Here is a 16,897-nt window from a genome sequence, read left to right as displayed (position 1 = left end):
GGAACAGCGCCAGGTGATGTTCTTTAAAGGTCATAAGTTTGAGTCGAAGGTTAAATTTATAATTATAATTATAATTCTGTATACATTGGCAAATCGATAATTAATTATGATAAAATATATATCTATGGTTATAGTATGAATTTTATATGAGATCTTCGAGGCTTAAGTCATGTATCTTGTTGGAGAATATCTTTGGTAGTGATAAGTTAACAATAAATGTATTATTTAAAATGAATTTTGAGGTAATTAGCATGAATCTTATAATACATTTTGAGCATAAAATATTCGAATTCTAATAAAAAAAAAGTATCTCTAATTTCTTTTACAAAAAATTTACAGTCAAATTGACCTGCTCGATGAGGATGACTTAATGATACTAAAGTTAGTGCAATCCAAGTCAAATAAAGTCTGGATGAAGTGATAAATCACTTTTAAAGGTTTATTGTGTCTAATTGAAAAGTCAAATGAATTTTAAATCTAGTAAGCTCAAATCGAGTGTCTCGATAAGATGAATTCAACGAGCCCAAAATCACTCAATTATAACGCCGTTGAGGCACTCAAATGTTCGTAAAACGTTGTCCCATTGAGGGAATCTCTTTGCGTCGTTCGATGGAGTGCTCCAGATTCCTTCCTTATTTGCAGGGATGATTCTCCATACTTTATATATAGAGTTCTACCCCCTTTTGAGAGGAGAGCAAGACTTTGAACAATAGGATGTTCTGGACTTGAAGGCAGAGAATTAAACCCCCAAATTCTACACTGAAGGTCCTGTGACAGCCAGCCACTATTGCAGTCATAGACCATAGTCTATCACCATTGTTCACCATTTGTTCCTTGTAGTGAAATCTCTTACAGAGTCGCAACGTGCGTTGCAAAATCCCAACATTTGTTACATAACAATGAAACAATCCTCGAACATTAAGTTTTAAAGTACACCGTGCAACAATGCATCACAAATACAATACAACGATGTGACTCACCTTTGGTGCAATGGCTCAAATATGATGCGGCGATGCATCCCAATGACTGTGTAATAATGCATTTCAAATACTTTGCAATGATATACCCCACAACAATTGGTGACAACCGTCGTACTCAAAATACAATGAATTTCTTTGAGCTTAAAAGCTCTTTACTCGCAACTCACCACTACGACGTACATGAACAAATATTGTCTAAGTGGTACATAACTCATGCAACTCTCAACCTCGGTCTTTTATCATGTGAACGTTATCATAGTTCATGTAGATTCTAAATTTGGTTTATGCAGTCTATAGACGTTATTACAACTCTCTGTTATGACGTATATAACCAACTAAAACATACACAACCCAGAACTCATATAACTACCATCGTCAGCCTCTACAACCTACAAACCTAATTGTAGCTCGCTGTTATGGCATATTTGACCAAATAGGACCTACGTGGCTCACAGTTCCTACAACTTCATATTATGTCATCTGTGGCCAACAAACACTCACGAAACAATCATCAATGACCCACATGTCCAACAACTATCATGATTTTCAGCTACAACTACTATTACAAACTAGCATTATAATGACCATTTACAACATTCACGAAATACCATTTCCTCTATAAAATCAACTACGACTCCTGCAGCTGCTATCGCTGAGTACTACATTCATTATAATCAGATTAACTCTATCATCAACGATCTACTATTTTACTACTTTGTAACTTCATCTTCCCTAAATCAGAAAAGTATTTGACTTATGCCATCATAATTATATAATTTATTATTTCCATTGAGTTGGGCTCTATAGTTTTTCTATCCTTTCTGGGGGTTTTCATGTAAAAAGTTGAGTATCAATTCTTGGATACTTCTCATTTATTATCTTAGTGTGTGCTCGACTCTTGTACAACAGTAACATACTAGATAATTACTCTATCGTTCCTAAAGGGATTGAACATGAACCCTTGTTGCTCAATAAATGCATTGAGATTCATGCTAAGTGATTATATTTTTTTTATGGCTCAATAAATATATTAAAAAAAAATAATTTTGAACATAAAAATAGGAATTGTGTGCTATGTATTTACACCTGTTATCAATTTAAAATCTTAAGTATTATATAAATAAATAAATAAAAATTAATATTGGTATATAATTAAGATAAAATGATGTGACACTTATAAATTTTATCAAAATTTATTCTAACTAAATTAACGGTTATTATATAAACATAGCTTTTAATTATGATACATTCTGTAAATAAAATTTACAGCAATAAAGCCTCACGCTATCCAATTTTTTTTTATATATATATACGCCAGGCAGGATGGGACCCGCAGCAGCTGACTCGTCGATTGACCGGACGTTACAAAATGATGCCGCCTGTCATCTAATCCCCTCCACTCCCCTTCCCATAGACCCGTCAGGTCTGCCCGCCGTGCCGTACCACCTCCCGCCACCGCTGCCCTGACTCCTCACGCCGTCACGAAATAATAAACGGACCTAAAGTTCCTCCGTTTACCTCCGTCTTCCCCGTATCATAACACTGCCCCTCAAGCCTCAGCACTCATGCACGTCTCTCTCTCTCTCTCTCTCTCTCTGCTTCCCCTCTATATTTCCAGTTCTGATTCTCTTGCCATTAACGCTAGCTCGAATCTGATTCTTCCTCGCTCCATTTATTCATATATTCTCCTCCCGTGCTCTTCCCTCAGGAGCGGAGCCAGAAAGATGAGTGTTTGGCTTTACTTCTTCGTCCTCCTTTCATGGCTTCCCCTGCTTTCTGGCTCGCCGCAACCGGACCTCGATGCGCTTGTTAGACTGAAGGCCGCCATGGTTGGACCGGGTGGCACTGGCCTCCGTGACTGGAACGTGGAAGCCGGGAATACATGTAACTTTTCCGGCGTCACGTGTGATGAAGACTCTCGTGTCGTCGCCCTCAACATTACCTTCATTTCACTCAATGGCACGCTATCGCTGGAGATTTCCCTGCTCGACCGTCTTGTTAATCTCACAATCACCGGTGCCGGAATTCACGGCGGCTTTCCACCAGAGTTAGCCAGCTTAAAGTCACTGCGACTACTCAATATTTCAAACAACTATTTTTCCGGCGAGTTTCCGGATATCGCCGGCGGGATGATGGCGCTCGAGGTGCTCGACGCTTACAACAACAATTTTTCAGGCCCGCTGCCTCTGCACTTCTCTGGCCTTCCTCGCCTCCGTTATCTACATCTCGGCGGCAACTTCTTCTCCGGCGAGATTCCGAAAGTTTATTCTGAAATTGAGAATTTGGAGTATTTGGGTCTAAATGGAAATGGTCTCTCCGGCAGGATTCCGGCAAGCCTTAGTAAGTTGGCTAAGCTTCAGCAGATGTATATTGGTTATTTTAATCTCTACGAAGGAGGCATTCCGCCGGAGTTCGGATTGCTGACTTCCTTAGTTCGTCTAGATATAGCCTATTGTAACATTTCCGGCGAGATTCCGGCGAGTCTTGGCCGGCTCAAGCTACTCGACTCGCTGTTTCTCCAGCTGAACCGTCTGTCCGGCCCCATTCCGCCGGAGCTCGGTGGACTGGAGAACCTTCAGTCGCTTGATCTCTCGGTGAACGATCTTACCGGGGAGATTCCGGGAAGCTTTGCTGCGCTGAAGGAGTTGATGCTGTTCAACTTGTTTCGAAACCACCTCCACGGTCGAATCCCGCCTTTCGTTGGAGATTACCCGAAGCTCGAAGTCCTACAGCTGTGGGAAAATAACTTCACATTCGAGCTGCCGGAGAATCTCGGCCGGAACGGCCGGCTTCTTAAACTCGACGTTGCGACGAATCGGCTTACAGGGACGATCCCAACTGATCTCTGTTTTGGCGGGAAGCTTCAGATTTTGGTTCTAATGGAAAACGGTTTCTTTGGTAAGATTCCCGAGAAGCTCGGCGGATGCCAATCCCTAACACGAGTCCGACTAGCTAAGAACTACCTCGACGGAAAGATCCCCGCCGGCCTCTTTAACCTCCCATCAGCCGACATGCTTGAATTGAGCGACAACTATCTTTCCGGCGAACTACCACCGGTGATAAGAGGGGACAAGCTCGGAATGATTCTTCTCTCAAACAACTGGATCTCCGGCTCAATTCCTCCCTCTATCGGGAACCTTCTGGATCTTCAAACCCTCTCCATCGAATCAAATCGGATTTCCGGCCACATCCCCCCTGAAATTGCAAATCTATCCCAACTTTCCAAGCTCAATCTAAGCGGCAACAATCTCGTCGGTAAAATTCCTCCGGAAATCACCCAATGTTCGTCGCTAGTTTCCTTAGATCTCAGTCGCAACAGGCTGGACGGCGAGATCCCTGCTCAAATGTCAAAGTTAAAAATTCTCAACACACTCAATCTCTCACGAAACGATCTCTCCGGCGAAATCCCGGCTGACATCCAGCGTATGCAGAGTCTCACAATAATGGATCTCTCCTTCAACGATCTCTCAGGGCCCATCCCCAATCAAGGCCAATTTCTTGTGTTCAACACCAGCTGGTTCGCCGGAAACCCCAATCTCTGCGGCGTTGGACTCCATTTCCCCTGTTCTTCCTCACCCCGCTTCTCCCCTGATTCCTCCACAAACCCCTCTAGATCAAAGAAAATCGTATTAACAATCCTATTATCCGTTTTCACTATTCTCATGGCAGCAGCCAGCGCAAAGGTCTGGTCAGCATGGCGCAACCGTCGCCGGCCGGACGCATGGCGAATGACAGCATTTCAGCGCCTCCAATTTGCTGCGGAGGACGTCATCGAATGCCTGAAAGACGACAACGTAATAGGAAAGGGTGGCGCCGGAATCGTCTACCGCGGCACGATGGCCGGCGGCATCGAAGTGGCAATCAAACGTCTAGTCGGCTGTAGCGGTGCCACCGGCGCCGGCTCCGGCGAGCATTACGATAGGGGATTCACGGCGGAGATCACCACACTGGGTAAAATCCGGCACCGACATATCGTCCGGCTTCTCGGCTTTGTTTCGAACCGCGACACCAACCTTCTGCTTTATGAGTACATGCCTAACGGCAGTCTCGGTGAGATGCTTCATGGTGGGAAGGGATCCCATCTGGGTTGGGAAGCTCGGTGGCGTATTGCCGGCGAGGCGGCGAAGGGACTCTGTTATCTCCACCATGATTGTTCTCCTCTGATTATTCACCGAGATGTGAAATCTAACAATATACTTCTTGATTCTAACTTTGAAGCCCACGTTGCTGACTTTGGGCTTGCGAAGTTTCTTCGAGATTCCGGGGCTTCTGAGTGCATGTCCTCCATTGCCGGCTCTTACGGCTACATCGCACCAGGTATATTTGCAAACCTTCTCTTTCCTCTCGCCGGACAAATATTTTTACACCCTAACTTTGGTTTTAAATTTAGTAATTCTTTTCTGTGTCGGAAGAAAAAAATAATTGTTTTACATGCAGATATATATTTTTTATATATAATAAAAAAAGGCCTGACTGGAAAATATATTTTTACATATATGTATATATAAGTTAAAACTTGGAAGGCCATCCTGAGCCAGGCTTTCCAGTCCTGTCACATTTCTTCTCCGTTGACTTTTCACTTATAAAACTCGAATTTTGGACGGGGCCGTGCCGACCGCCATAAAGACGACATTTGTCCGACTAGCTAACGTGCCCTAAAACTGACTTTTTTAATTTTGTTGGGTTGCAGAGTATGCGTACACGCTGAGAGTGGACGAGAAGAGTGACGTGTACAGCTTCGGAGTGGTCCTATTGGAACTCATAACCGGTAGGAGACCAGTGGGCGGGTTCGGCGACGGAGTTGACATTGTCAGGTGGGTCAAGAAAACGGTGGCGGAGGTCGGAGATGGTGCGGCCGCCGCGATGGCGGGGCCAGGCGGCTGTCGCCGGCGCCGGCGGATAAGATCGCAAGGCTGTACGGGGTGGCGATGATGTGCGTCGAGGAGAATAGTGAGGCGCGGCCCACGATGAGGGAGGTGGTTAAAATGCTATCGGAACCGGGTGAGGCGGCGGCGGCGAAGTTCGCCGGGAAGATGGCGGAGCTGTGACGGAAGTGTGAGGTGGGGTGTATATGTGTAATTGTATATTTATAATATGTGTTTTAGTGTGTGATCTGCGGGTTATTTTTGTGAAGGAATTGTGAACTGTTTCATGCTCTGTTTTTTATAGTTTGTAAAAGATTTTGGTAAGAATGGTTTGATTGTAATTTTTAGGTCTATTTAATATTTAAAAAAGCTCAAAATAGTGATATTTTTGATGTGATATGAAAATTTTGGGTGCTACAAATGTAAAAATAAAATTTAGGTGTTGGATATGTAAATACATAAGAATTTGGTGCTCTCCATGATCGTTATGTACGTTAGTTTTAAAAATTATATTCTCTCTCCTCCATTATTTTCTTTGGTGGTCTCCATGCATGCTGTCACACCCCCTCTATATTTTTCATGGGTTGCCTCTTTCACGTGATAATGCATCTCTCATCTCTTCTATTCAATTCAAAACAAGATAATTCAATGCTCGTTTGATAAGATAATTGCTCTAAAATATGGCTTATCATATTAAAAAATGTTAAGGGATATGATAATGACTTGAATGACAATTCTTTCACTTACTAAATATGGAAATTTGCATACACCTATGGGTTGGCAACAATCTGAGTTGGTCCGGGCCGCTCTAAAGTTGGGCTCAACTCGTGAGATGTATGGTTGACACTTGATCATAACTTGAGCTTGAACTCGAACGTAAAAATCTTTATTTTTTTGCGTAAACTAAAATTAATTAATGTAATTAAGATGACACAAAAAAGTTTTTATACTGAGTTAGTCTAACATATAATACAAGAACTCAATCTTGAGCTTGCAGTTCAATCAACTGAACTCATGAGCTGCTTAATGAGTAAGTTTGAGTTGGTTCGGCCACTTGTATGACACACAACAACTAATTACATTATATTATCCGTTGTATTTATGATTTTTATTTAATAGGTATGTAATAATTGATTTGTTATTTTTTGGGGTCTATCCTTGAATGACCTAATCCTCTACCATATAATGTATATAAGACTCAAGTAAGAGGGGTATGGCATGGAGAGAGAATGTTGAGTTGGAACCTTAAGCAATCTTTTGTTTTTCTTTATTAGGTGCCAGTGAAATTACACTCCCCGTGGACGTAGCGAATCGATTTAATATACAAATCACGTAAATCATTTGTGTTTGATTGTTGTTGTTTGAATTTTTAAGTTATTTTTGCATAGCAATTTATATCAGAGCACCTGGTTAGGTGTAACAATAGCAAATTTAGTAGGTGGGCCAGCATGTTTTGTCGGCAAATTGGGAGTTCCGGTGGCTTGGACGGGGAGTTCAAGTGATTGCAGGAATTTATCGTGAGATCAGACAAGCTCGCCGGGCAGTTTGATCGGTGGCTGCGAGGCTCCGCAGGCGTCGAGGAGGAGAAGGCGGCGGTGAGAGCAGCGATGGCTGTTCAAAACCAGGAGGAAGAAAAGCATGGGAGGAAATCTGAGGAAAAACGCAAGGAATCATTGATTCCCGTTAGAAGGAATATTCCTTCAAAAGCAAAATTTCCTTTTCTCGAATTGCTGGTACACGTCTAGTACATTCCTCGGCACTTTGCCTTGATGGAGAAGATTTTTGGGGAAGGGAGAAAAGGGAGTTGGAATTTTTTTTTAAGGGAAAAATATTTTAGTGAAAAAAAAAAAGGAAAAATATTTTTTTTCTTAGATTTATTTCTCGAATAATTCTTTTTTTATTATGTCTTTTTTTTCTTTTATGAGATATCTTGCTAGGGAAATTTGTTTTGACGAAAAAAAAATTCAACGATAAGAAATAATTGATAGTATGATGTCAGGTTTTTTAATATCCGTTATGATAGTTAAAATATCGATTCATCAGATGGTTACAAATCCCGTCAAAATTTATATGACAAAATTTGACGGCAAAGAGTAAAAAAAAATTTCAACGATGAGAAATAATTGATAGTATGATGTCAGATTTTTTAACATCCGTTATGATAGTTAAATATCGATTCATCAGGTGGTTACAAATTCTGTCAAAATTTATATGACAAAATTTGACGGCAAAGAGAACTTTGGCATGCGGCGATGCGAGATAATGGATGTGCTATATTTTCTGAATCAGGAAGAAGTTTGGATAACAAAGAATGTCCTGAAGAGATATCAGATAGAGATTGGTTGAAGATCAACATAAGTGTTTGTGACTTTAATTTAAATTGGTTGACCCAGGAAATCAAATATGGGGTGACGATGAGTCGATGACGAGTTTTGCAAGAAAATTGTGGAGAATGATGGAGAATGAATATCTCACGAAGAGCATGAAGAACCGTTTCCATGTGGAGTATCGACTTTACAGATTTCAGTTGAGACAGTGGGTTACAATTGATGAACACTTGAATGACATCATAAAACTATTGGCAGATCTGTTAAATTTGGATGGGGAGGTTAGATATGAAAATAATGCGCTTCTTCTGTTGAATTAGCTCCCATATGAGTATAAAAACTTTACTATGACTCTCATTCATGAGAATGAGGTCTTAAATAATGGCGAAGTGACTATGACACTGTTGAATCATGAGTAATGTCGAAGAGACAAAGAGTCTGCAAAGATGGAATCAATCGAGGCAATAAGACTCCAACGTGGCAGATGTGAGAAGAAGATGAAGAATTTGTCAAAGAAAGGTGACAACGACGACACTTCTCAAAAGTAGGGTAAGTCTCGCGGGCATAGTCTTAGAAAAAATAGTGTGTTTTCTATTCAGAGACTAGCTATTGGAAGAAAGATTGTCCGAAGCTGAAAGAGAAGAGCAATGAAGTTGCATCAGAGGCAAAAGCCAATAACATCGTGGAAAGATGTGAATAGGTGGATTTAAATGTATCGTTATCTGCAGCTTCTCATAGTTTTTTTACAAATGATTCGTGTTGGACTGGACACAAGTGCTACCCATCGTATTTGTCTCCATCGAAGGTTGTTCTATACGTACAAGGAGTTGGACATCGGTGCAGTGACTATGATCAACGATCAAACTTGTCGTAATATTAGTGTAGGGAGTATCTTTATCAGGATGCATGATGGTACAATGAGAGGGTTGATTGATGTTAAACATGTTATAGATATCAAGAAGAATTTATTTTCAGTTGGGGCTTTAGAGTCCAAGGGCTACAAAGTATTTATTGAGGCGAGAGTTCTAAGGATAGTTCGTGGAGCAATGATTTTTATGAAAGGAGTTTGTCATCACAATATTTACTATCTTCAGGGTAGTATAGTGCAATGGAATGGTTGTTTTTGCTGATAATTCTTTTGATGCCACTATGTTGTGGCATATGCGATTAGGGGTGTCGATTCAGGTCAACGAGTCAGGTTCTTGTCCGACCCAAATATGACCCGACTTTAATAGTGTCAACCCAAACCCGTCCTGAATAATAAACAAGTGAAAAAATAAGACCCAAACCTGAGCTCAACTCACTAACTCGAACCCGATCTGCAATATTGTTCTTATTCGGGTTATGTTTGGATTTTTGGGTTCAACCCGAACCCGATTTGAATAATCAACGGATCAAATTCTCGGACCTGAACCCGACTCAAAAAAAATTTCGGTCAACCCTAACCCAAAATTTTTAAGTCGAGTTTGAGTCGTGTTGGCGTGTGAGGTCAATTTCTTACACCCCTATAAGTGACTAGCTGAGGCTTCACTTCACGCTTGGATGAAGAAATGATCAATCAAAGAAGCGAGCACCTACAAAATTGATTTATGTAAGCATTGTGTGTTGGACAAGACACGAGTATCTTTTGGGACTGTCATCCAAAGCACAAAAGATATTTTAGAGTATATTCACAAAGATGTTTGAGTCCTGACAAAGATAACATCATTCAATGGGCAAAGATGCTTTTTTTTTTCTTTTATTGATAATTACTCCAAGTATGTTTGGGTGTATACTATGAAGCGTCAAAGCGGAGTGTTGGAGATTTTCATAATTTGGAAAAAGTGGATTGAGACTCATATTGCAGATTTAAGAGAAAAGAGATGAAATTTCTGGGAGATCATCGACAACGAGGAATAAATGGAGTGAATCCACCGTTGTGCAAGTTCCCTTGTGTGAACTTTGCTAGAAATGTTTCATCGATGTGTTTTTTCTTGGTGTTGTTCTTCTTCTTGCTGATGACATGATCCACGCTCACCGTACCTTTTAGGATGTTGAATTTAAATTTATTTAATCATGTCGAAGGGATAGAGCGTAGGGATTGAGGGAGAGAAAGAGGAAGTGAGAGAGAAAATAAACTTGCCCCATAGGGGCGAATGAGGTGCTCTCTTAGACACATATTATTTCATTAAATAGATGAGTTAGAAGAGAGACGAACCAAAAAACCCCTAATATATGAAATAATCTTCCTTTTTTATAGTTGATAGAAGGACAAATGTAAAATTACATTATTGTTCTTGCTATAATGCCAGAATGGGGGTAGTACAGATTGAGTCATACTAATGATGCCTTGAAATATATATATATATATATATATATAAATATTTTAACTAATTACATTATATTATATACAAATTTGATATAGTAGGAACTATAAAAATAAAGTAGCATGCTCAACTTAAAGTATACAAATCATTAAACATAAAATTATTAGATTTATTTTGAGACGAGTACAACACTTGTGTGTTCAGACAAAACTTAATGTATACTAATGTCATCTTGATCAAATTTGAACCATAAGGTATTCTAAGCCAAAATTTCTGCGATCCGCACCTGTTTCGCAGACCTGAGTGCTGGTCAGCCAAAAGCCACAAAAGGCTAAGAATAAGTGATAATGAGATCCTTTAAAGGAAGCTGATTGCAATACTGGGCTAATTTTGATCATCTTCCAAGTGGATTCCTTGCCTTTAAATGACAACCATTCATCTACAATATTCTTCAGATCCTCGTGATTGAAATAATTGATGGGGTTGTTCGTCTGCTCAATTAGAACCAGAGTTATCAGATCTCAATCTTTATGGGAGAATATTATATTCTTCTTCTAGTGGTGTAGCCTTCCAAGCCAAAAGAAGAATTGAATTGTTCTTATGAACACCACAGCTGATCCTTTCATTGCTTCTACAGTCCTACAACTTGAGATTGATTCCTCTCGACCACTTCAGAATTTTGCTTTGAAAACCTATCCAGAATCTGATGCTTTTGGACTATATTCCCCACTTTTGGACACCAATTTGATGGTCTGTAGCTCTATATAAATTTTTGTTTCTCTCTTCTTTATGCTGCAGTTTGTTTTTTTTTTTCTTTTTAAGTGATAGAATGGCCTCCAGAAGAATTATCAAAGAGCTCAAAGATCTGCAGAGAGACCCCCCAACTTCCTGCAGTGCAGGTGAAAATTAGATTTATGGTTTTGATTCAGAAGATTTTGGAGGATTATTTTCTAAATATTTTTTTTTTTTGTGTAGGTCCTGTTTCAGATGATATGTTCCATTGGCAAGCTACTATTATGGGCCCTAATGATAGCCCTTATGCAGGGGGTGTTTTTCTTGTCACCATACATTTTCCCCCAGATTACCCCTTCAAACCTCCCAAGGTTTCTTCATCTTTGGACTCCAAATTGTTCTAAAGTTTTCATTTTTGCCTTTTTTTCATCTTTGGACAGTATGTGATTTTTTGTTTTTTTTTTTTAAACATTTTTGGAGTCCAGGTTGTTCTAAAGTTCTGATTTTTTGTTTTTTTTTTCGTCTTTGGACTTAAATTGTTCTAAAGTTGTGATCTTTTTGTTATGTTTTTTTCTACTGTAATGAGTAGGTAGCCTTCAAAACTAAGGTGTTCCATCCAAATATTAACAGCAATGGGAACATATGTTTGGACATACTCAAGGATCAGTGGAGCCCTGCTCTCACCATATCAAAAGTAATTTACATAGTTGTCGCTTTTATATGGAGTTTATTTTTGTAAATAACTCAACAATCCCTGTCGAATAAAATTGAGCTCACTCAAGCTTGGCTCATTCTGGCTACAAGTTCTCATGATTTATGACTCGTAGGTTCTGTTATCTATATGCTCTCTTCTCACCGATCCGAACCCCGATGATCCGTTGGTGCCGGAGATCGCCCACATATGCAAGAATGACCGGCTGCGATATGAGGCGACGGCTCGAAACTGGACCCAGAAATATGCCATGAATTAATTGTCAGTATCTTCATCTGATGATCATTGGGAATTAATTGCAACTTTCTTATTTTTGAGTCTTCTTTGGAATCCTCCAAGATTCTGCTTCTTGGGGTTTCTTTCTGAAGAGATGGAGGTTTTGGATTGAAGTTTAATAATGTTATCAGATGTAATAATGATGTTTAGGAAAGTCATGTGTGATCATTAATCTGTGTTTCAGCATTTGGTGATTAATAAAAGAACAATTTCTGTTTTCTGAAGTAGAAATGATTGAAGAAAATGTCTGTATAATTGTGGTTTTACATTTGGATTCATTTGGAATTGTTGTAGTTTGTAAAAAAAGTTGTGAAAATATTGCTGAAGCAAAGGCAGGCATACAAGGGCAAACCAAACAACGAATGATTTACTTACATACCACTCAATTCCTATGTATTTACATATCTAACATCTACAATTTTTACATGAATATCACCCCTATTTATGCAAGAAAATCTGTATTTCCCTTTTTAAATGTTGGAACAATGGTCTTTTTGACGTGATGTGAAGGTTTTATATGGCATTAATGTAAAAAGCAAACTTTAGGCGTTAGAAACCTAAATACAAAGGAATTGTTTTGTGTGTATGTAAATGACCTTCTTTTAAACATGAACTCTAAAGCCATTTTCTAAAAATGTTTGAGCATACATTTTTCAAAGGCTTAAACGCTTTACAGAAGGTGCTGTAAAAGTAATTGTTGTTTGTTTTTTTAGACTTAATTTTGACATTTTTGCGGCCAAATGAAAGCTCAATAGTAAATTCAAAAGGAGTAATGAGAATCTAATGTGTCTCAATTTGAAAGTCACTAAGGCACTTAAATGCTGAATGATTTTTTCTTGTAATTAATGAATAATACAAGTATAATAAAGTGTTTTGGAATTTTGACTAAAATAGCTCAATTATACTCTCAAAAAATTATAAATAAACCTCTTATTCTCCACATGAGTGAAGGCCTAGACTTGAAATTGAACAAAGCTTTGAGATTTTAAGAACGCTTGAGCTCTGTCCTACAACTGATGGTGATGACAACAACTATTATCCGATCACCATGGTCAAATTGCTCTCCCAGCTAGCATTTCTAAATTATTTTCTTACTACGACTGTTGGTCAATCATTGTCACCGTCCGCTAATACTTCCACAATCATTATTATAGTCACGGCTCACTTTTATTTTTTGTTTTTAATAAACCCTTTAGTATGGGATAAGCTATATTTCTCTTGTTGTATATTGTAAGGGTATATTATGGTATATTGTAATAGAACAAATGCTAGTTCTGTGTATCACAAGGTATGGACGACAGAGGGGCACTTTTGGCTCTCTAATTCCATCAAGGTTTTCCCTCCAAGTTCTTCTTCTCTCTTGATTCTTCATGGTATCAAAACTTTGAGCTCAAGCCTATTTGATCTTTCATCGAAGATTAAACTGCTCCAATCTCACCGCTCTCGAGTAGCCCGATCAGTATCTATCGAGACCGACAACTTAGAGCCGATCGAATCTGCCTCTTCAAGTTCTCATGGTTTCAATCCGATCTACAACATCAACACTCACTATTTTCTACCTCACAAATCTCAGAAAATTGAAACCCAACAATATAGGAGACAAATACTATTCCCCCTTCCCTCAAATTTATCACGAGCAACATCAAGCAACTAACTCAAAACTCTTTATCTGCGGATAACTATCCTATATGGAAGGCTAAAATTCTAAAGATATGCACAACAAATGGAAATCAAGGGTTTCTCGGAGGAAGCATGCCTTGCTCTCCTCAATCTATCGAAAATGGCGACGATATTCAATTGTGTAATCCAAACTACGCCTCATGAATTTTGATTGATCAAAACCCTACAATAGCCATCTACGCAATTATATCTCCATCAATTCTTCCCTGCGCATCAAAACTCTCTACTATTGCTGAGAATTGACGTACAATTTCCAAAAGATTGCAACCAACAAATCGTTCAAAACTTATCCAGCTCGAGAATGCCCGACACACTCTCTCCATGAATAAACAAATGATGACTTAATATATATCAAGTGTCAAAGCTCTTGTTCATAACATTACTGAGGCGGGAGGAAAGTTAGATTCAGAGGATATCATCCTCTACTCTCTCAACGACCTTCCGACAACCTACCATGAATTCAAGCTGGCAATCTAGACTCAACTACATCCCACTGATCTTAATGACTTTTACTCTCTACTGTGTAGTGAAGAGATTAACATTGTAAATGACTCACAAAAACTCAACTCTCCCTCTAATTATCATCTCGCTCTTGCTGCAACAAGGGAACAATAGTTCTACCATAATAATGGTTGAGGCAGAGCTCCAAATCAAAATCGCACCAAAGGGGGTTGGAACTCACAAAGAGCATAAATTACATGCCATATCTACAAAAAATTTGGTCACTCAATGGCTTCATGATGACATCGTTCAAACTTGGAATACATACCTACCAAACAAGCTCTATAAGCATCAAATTCCACGTGGGTACTAGATTCAGGCGCCACAACATATCTTACCTCTGACCTGAACCATCTTCAGCTTGCTACACCAGCCACAAGATCTGAACATGTCATGGTGCGTATAGGCCACTCGACTCTAGTAGCACAAACCGACGACAACATCTTGCCAACACCCCATCGTAAGCTCTCTCAATCTCAAATCTGATACATTCCATCACTAACACATAATTTTTTATTTGTCCAAAAAAACAAATCCACAGCTATAATGTTGCTTTTCTTTTTAGCTGAATGACTTTACCATCTTTGATCCTAAAGTCAAAGCTTCTTTTACTCTGGGGAACTAGTACTCAAGGGGTTTATTGATCATGTTGGGTAATGTGGGACCCGATCCACCGAATTTAATTAGTTTCCTAATTAAGTATCTTACCTACCGCTCTCATGGTTTCTATAAATAGTCTCTTTTGGTTTAAAGGAAAAGCCAAGCAAAACCAAGCCAAGACATCTTGAGAGTTAAGAGAAAGAGAGGAAGAGAGAGAGAGAGGAAGAGAGAGAAGAAAATAAAGATTTTTTTGTAAACATCGAGGGGCTCGACGGTGTAATTCCTCGAATAAATAAAACCTCTCTAGCTCCGTGGATGTAGGCAAATTTGCCGAACCACGTAAATTTGTGTGTCGCTCTGGTATTTTTTCTGTGTGCAATTTTACTCGTTCCAATTTTTTGCTTTATTGTCGTCATTTTTCACAACAACTGGTATAGGAGTCTTGGGTTCGAATCTAAGGAAGAACAATGGGTTGAGATGAAGTGATGACATTGGAGATCTAGAAGTTCAATGACACAGATTTTACTTACTAGAGGATGCAGATGAGATGAAGTGATGACATCGGAGATCTAGAAGTTCAATGACACAGATTTTACTTACTAGAGGATGCAGATAGAGGACTACCTCTATGAGAAGAAACTTCATCTTCCGTTACTGGGAAAGCGACCAGAAAAGATGGACGAGACGAAATGGAATCTGTTGGATCTACAGATTCTGGGGGTTATACGATTAACCCTGTCAAGATCGGTTGTCCACAACGTCATCAAGGAGAGAACTACTACAGATCTCATGGCGACTTTATCAGGTATGTATGAAAAGCCATCGGCGAATAACAATGTACATTTGATGAAAAAATTATTCAACTTGAAGATGATGGAATGTGTCTTTGTTGTTCAACACCTGAATGATTTCAATACTATCACAAATCAATTTTCGCCTGTTGAAATTGATTTTGATGATGAGATACGTGCACTGATATTGTTGACTAATTGTCAAATAGCTGAGAAGCCATGAGGATGTCATTTAGCAGTTCTGCAGGTAAATCCAAGCTGAAATATGATGATATTCATGATTTGATTTTGGCTGAGGAGGTGTGCAGTAAGGATTCTGGCGTGCCTCGTGTTCAAGTTCGACACTGAATGTTGATTCCAGAGAGAGATCACATGACAAGAATTCAAACAGAGAAAGATCAAAATCAAAGTTTGGTCAGCAGACAACCTGTTGGTGAACTGCATAATTCATAAGAAGAAAGAGAATGATGGCGCTAATGTTGTAACGGAATTGCATAATTCATAAGAAGAAAGAGAATGATGACGCTAATGTTGTAACTAAAGAAATACATGATGCATTATTGCTGGTAGTTCACAGTTCTGTTGATACTGGATAATAACTGGATACTGGATTCAGGGGCTTCCTTCCATACATCTTCCTGCCGGGAGTTAATGTGAAATTATGTTACAAGTAACTTTGGGAAGGTACACTGGCTGATGGAAAAGCTTTGGACATGGTGGGGGATGAGAGACTTTGATATTGCACTCCCTAATAAAAGCAAATGGACATTACAAAAGGTCAGACACGTTCCTGAGTTGAAGAAAAACCTCATCTCTATTGGGCAGCTCAATGAGAGTGGTCATTCAGTGGTGGTCTCAGATAACATCTGAAAGGTTACTGTCGGCACTATTTTGGTGTGGAGTTTGTCCGTAAGAAGCTGTCGGTCATCAAAATTGAAATCTCGTTGCCCGCTTCGGAAGGACGTTAAAAAATTTAGTTTTGAAAAAGATGAAGTCAAACTAACCCCATAATTTTCATAGTTTAAATGAAAGAGCGCTTTACCTCAAACCCTGTATCTATCCCGAAGGATGAACACAAGAATTGAGGGTGAGGCTCGATCAAATAAACTAAAGAAAGTTATAACATC

The 16,897-nt window shown here is 39.3% G+C and overlaps 2 protein-coding genes across 2 annotated transcripts; both read left to right on the top strand.

Moving 5' to 3' along the window:
• The first annotated feature begins 2,416 nt into the window (after nt 1–2,416).
• LOC110025746 (leucine-rich repeat receptor-like kinase protein FLORAL ORGAN NUMBER1) lies at nt 2,417–6,185 on the top strand. Its single transcript, XM_020726380.1, is given in 3 exon segments — nt 2,417–5,297; nt 5,671–5,847; nt 5,850–6,185. Coding segments are annotated over 3 exon segments (3,108 nt in total). The 5' UTR covers nt 2,417–2,545; the 3' UTR covers nt 6,029–6,185.
• Nucleotides 6,186–10,947: 4,762 nt separating this feature from the next.
• Nucleotides 10,948–12,415, top strand: LOC110025742 (ubiquitin-conjugating enzyme E2 8-like). Its single transcript, XM_020726374.1, has 4 exons — nt 10,948–11,377; nt 11,454–11,581; nt 11,800–11,904; nt 12,038–12,415. The coding sequence occupies exons 1-4, from the start codon at nt 11,308–11,310 to the stop codon at nt 12,179–12,181; spliced, it is 447 nt and encodes a 148-aa protein (XP_020582033.1). The 5' UTR covers nt 10,948–11,307; the 3' UTR covers nt 12,182–12,415.
• Nucleotides 12,416–16,897: the final 4,482 nt, after the last annotated feature.

Source organism: Phalaenopsis equestris, unplaced genomic scaffold (genome assembly GCF_001263595.1).
Source record: "Phalaenopsis equestris unplaced genomic scaffold, ASM126359v1 Scaffold000326, whole genome shotgun sequence".
NCBI lineage: Eukaryota > Viridiplantae > Streptophyta > Magnoliopsida > Asparagales > Orchidaceae > Phalaenopsis > Phalaenopsis equestris.
The sequence above is the reverse complement of the archived record's forward strand: the minus strand, read 5'-3'. Positions and strand labels throughout refer to the sequence as shown.

Bases quoted from the DNA above. Each gene is read 5' to 3' on its own strand.
- LOC110025742 (XM_020726374.1), top strand. From the start codon at position 11,308: ATGGCCTCCAGAAGAATTATCAAAGAGCTCAAAGATCTGCAGAGAGAC. The intron at 11,378-11,453 runs GTGAAAATTAGA...TTTTTTGTGTAG, and splicing joins CCCAACTTCCTGCAGTGCAG to GTCCTGTTTCAGATGATATG. The intron at 11,905-12,037 runs GTAATTTACATA...TATGACTCGTAG, and splicing joins CTGCTCTCACCATATCAAAA to GTTCTGTTATCTATATGCTC.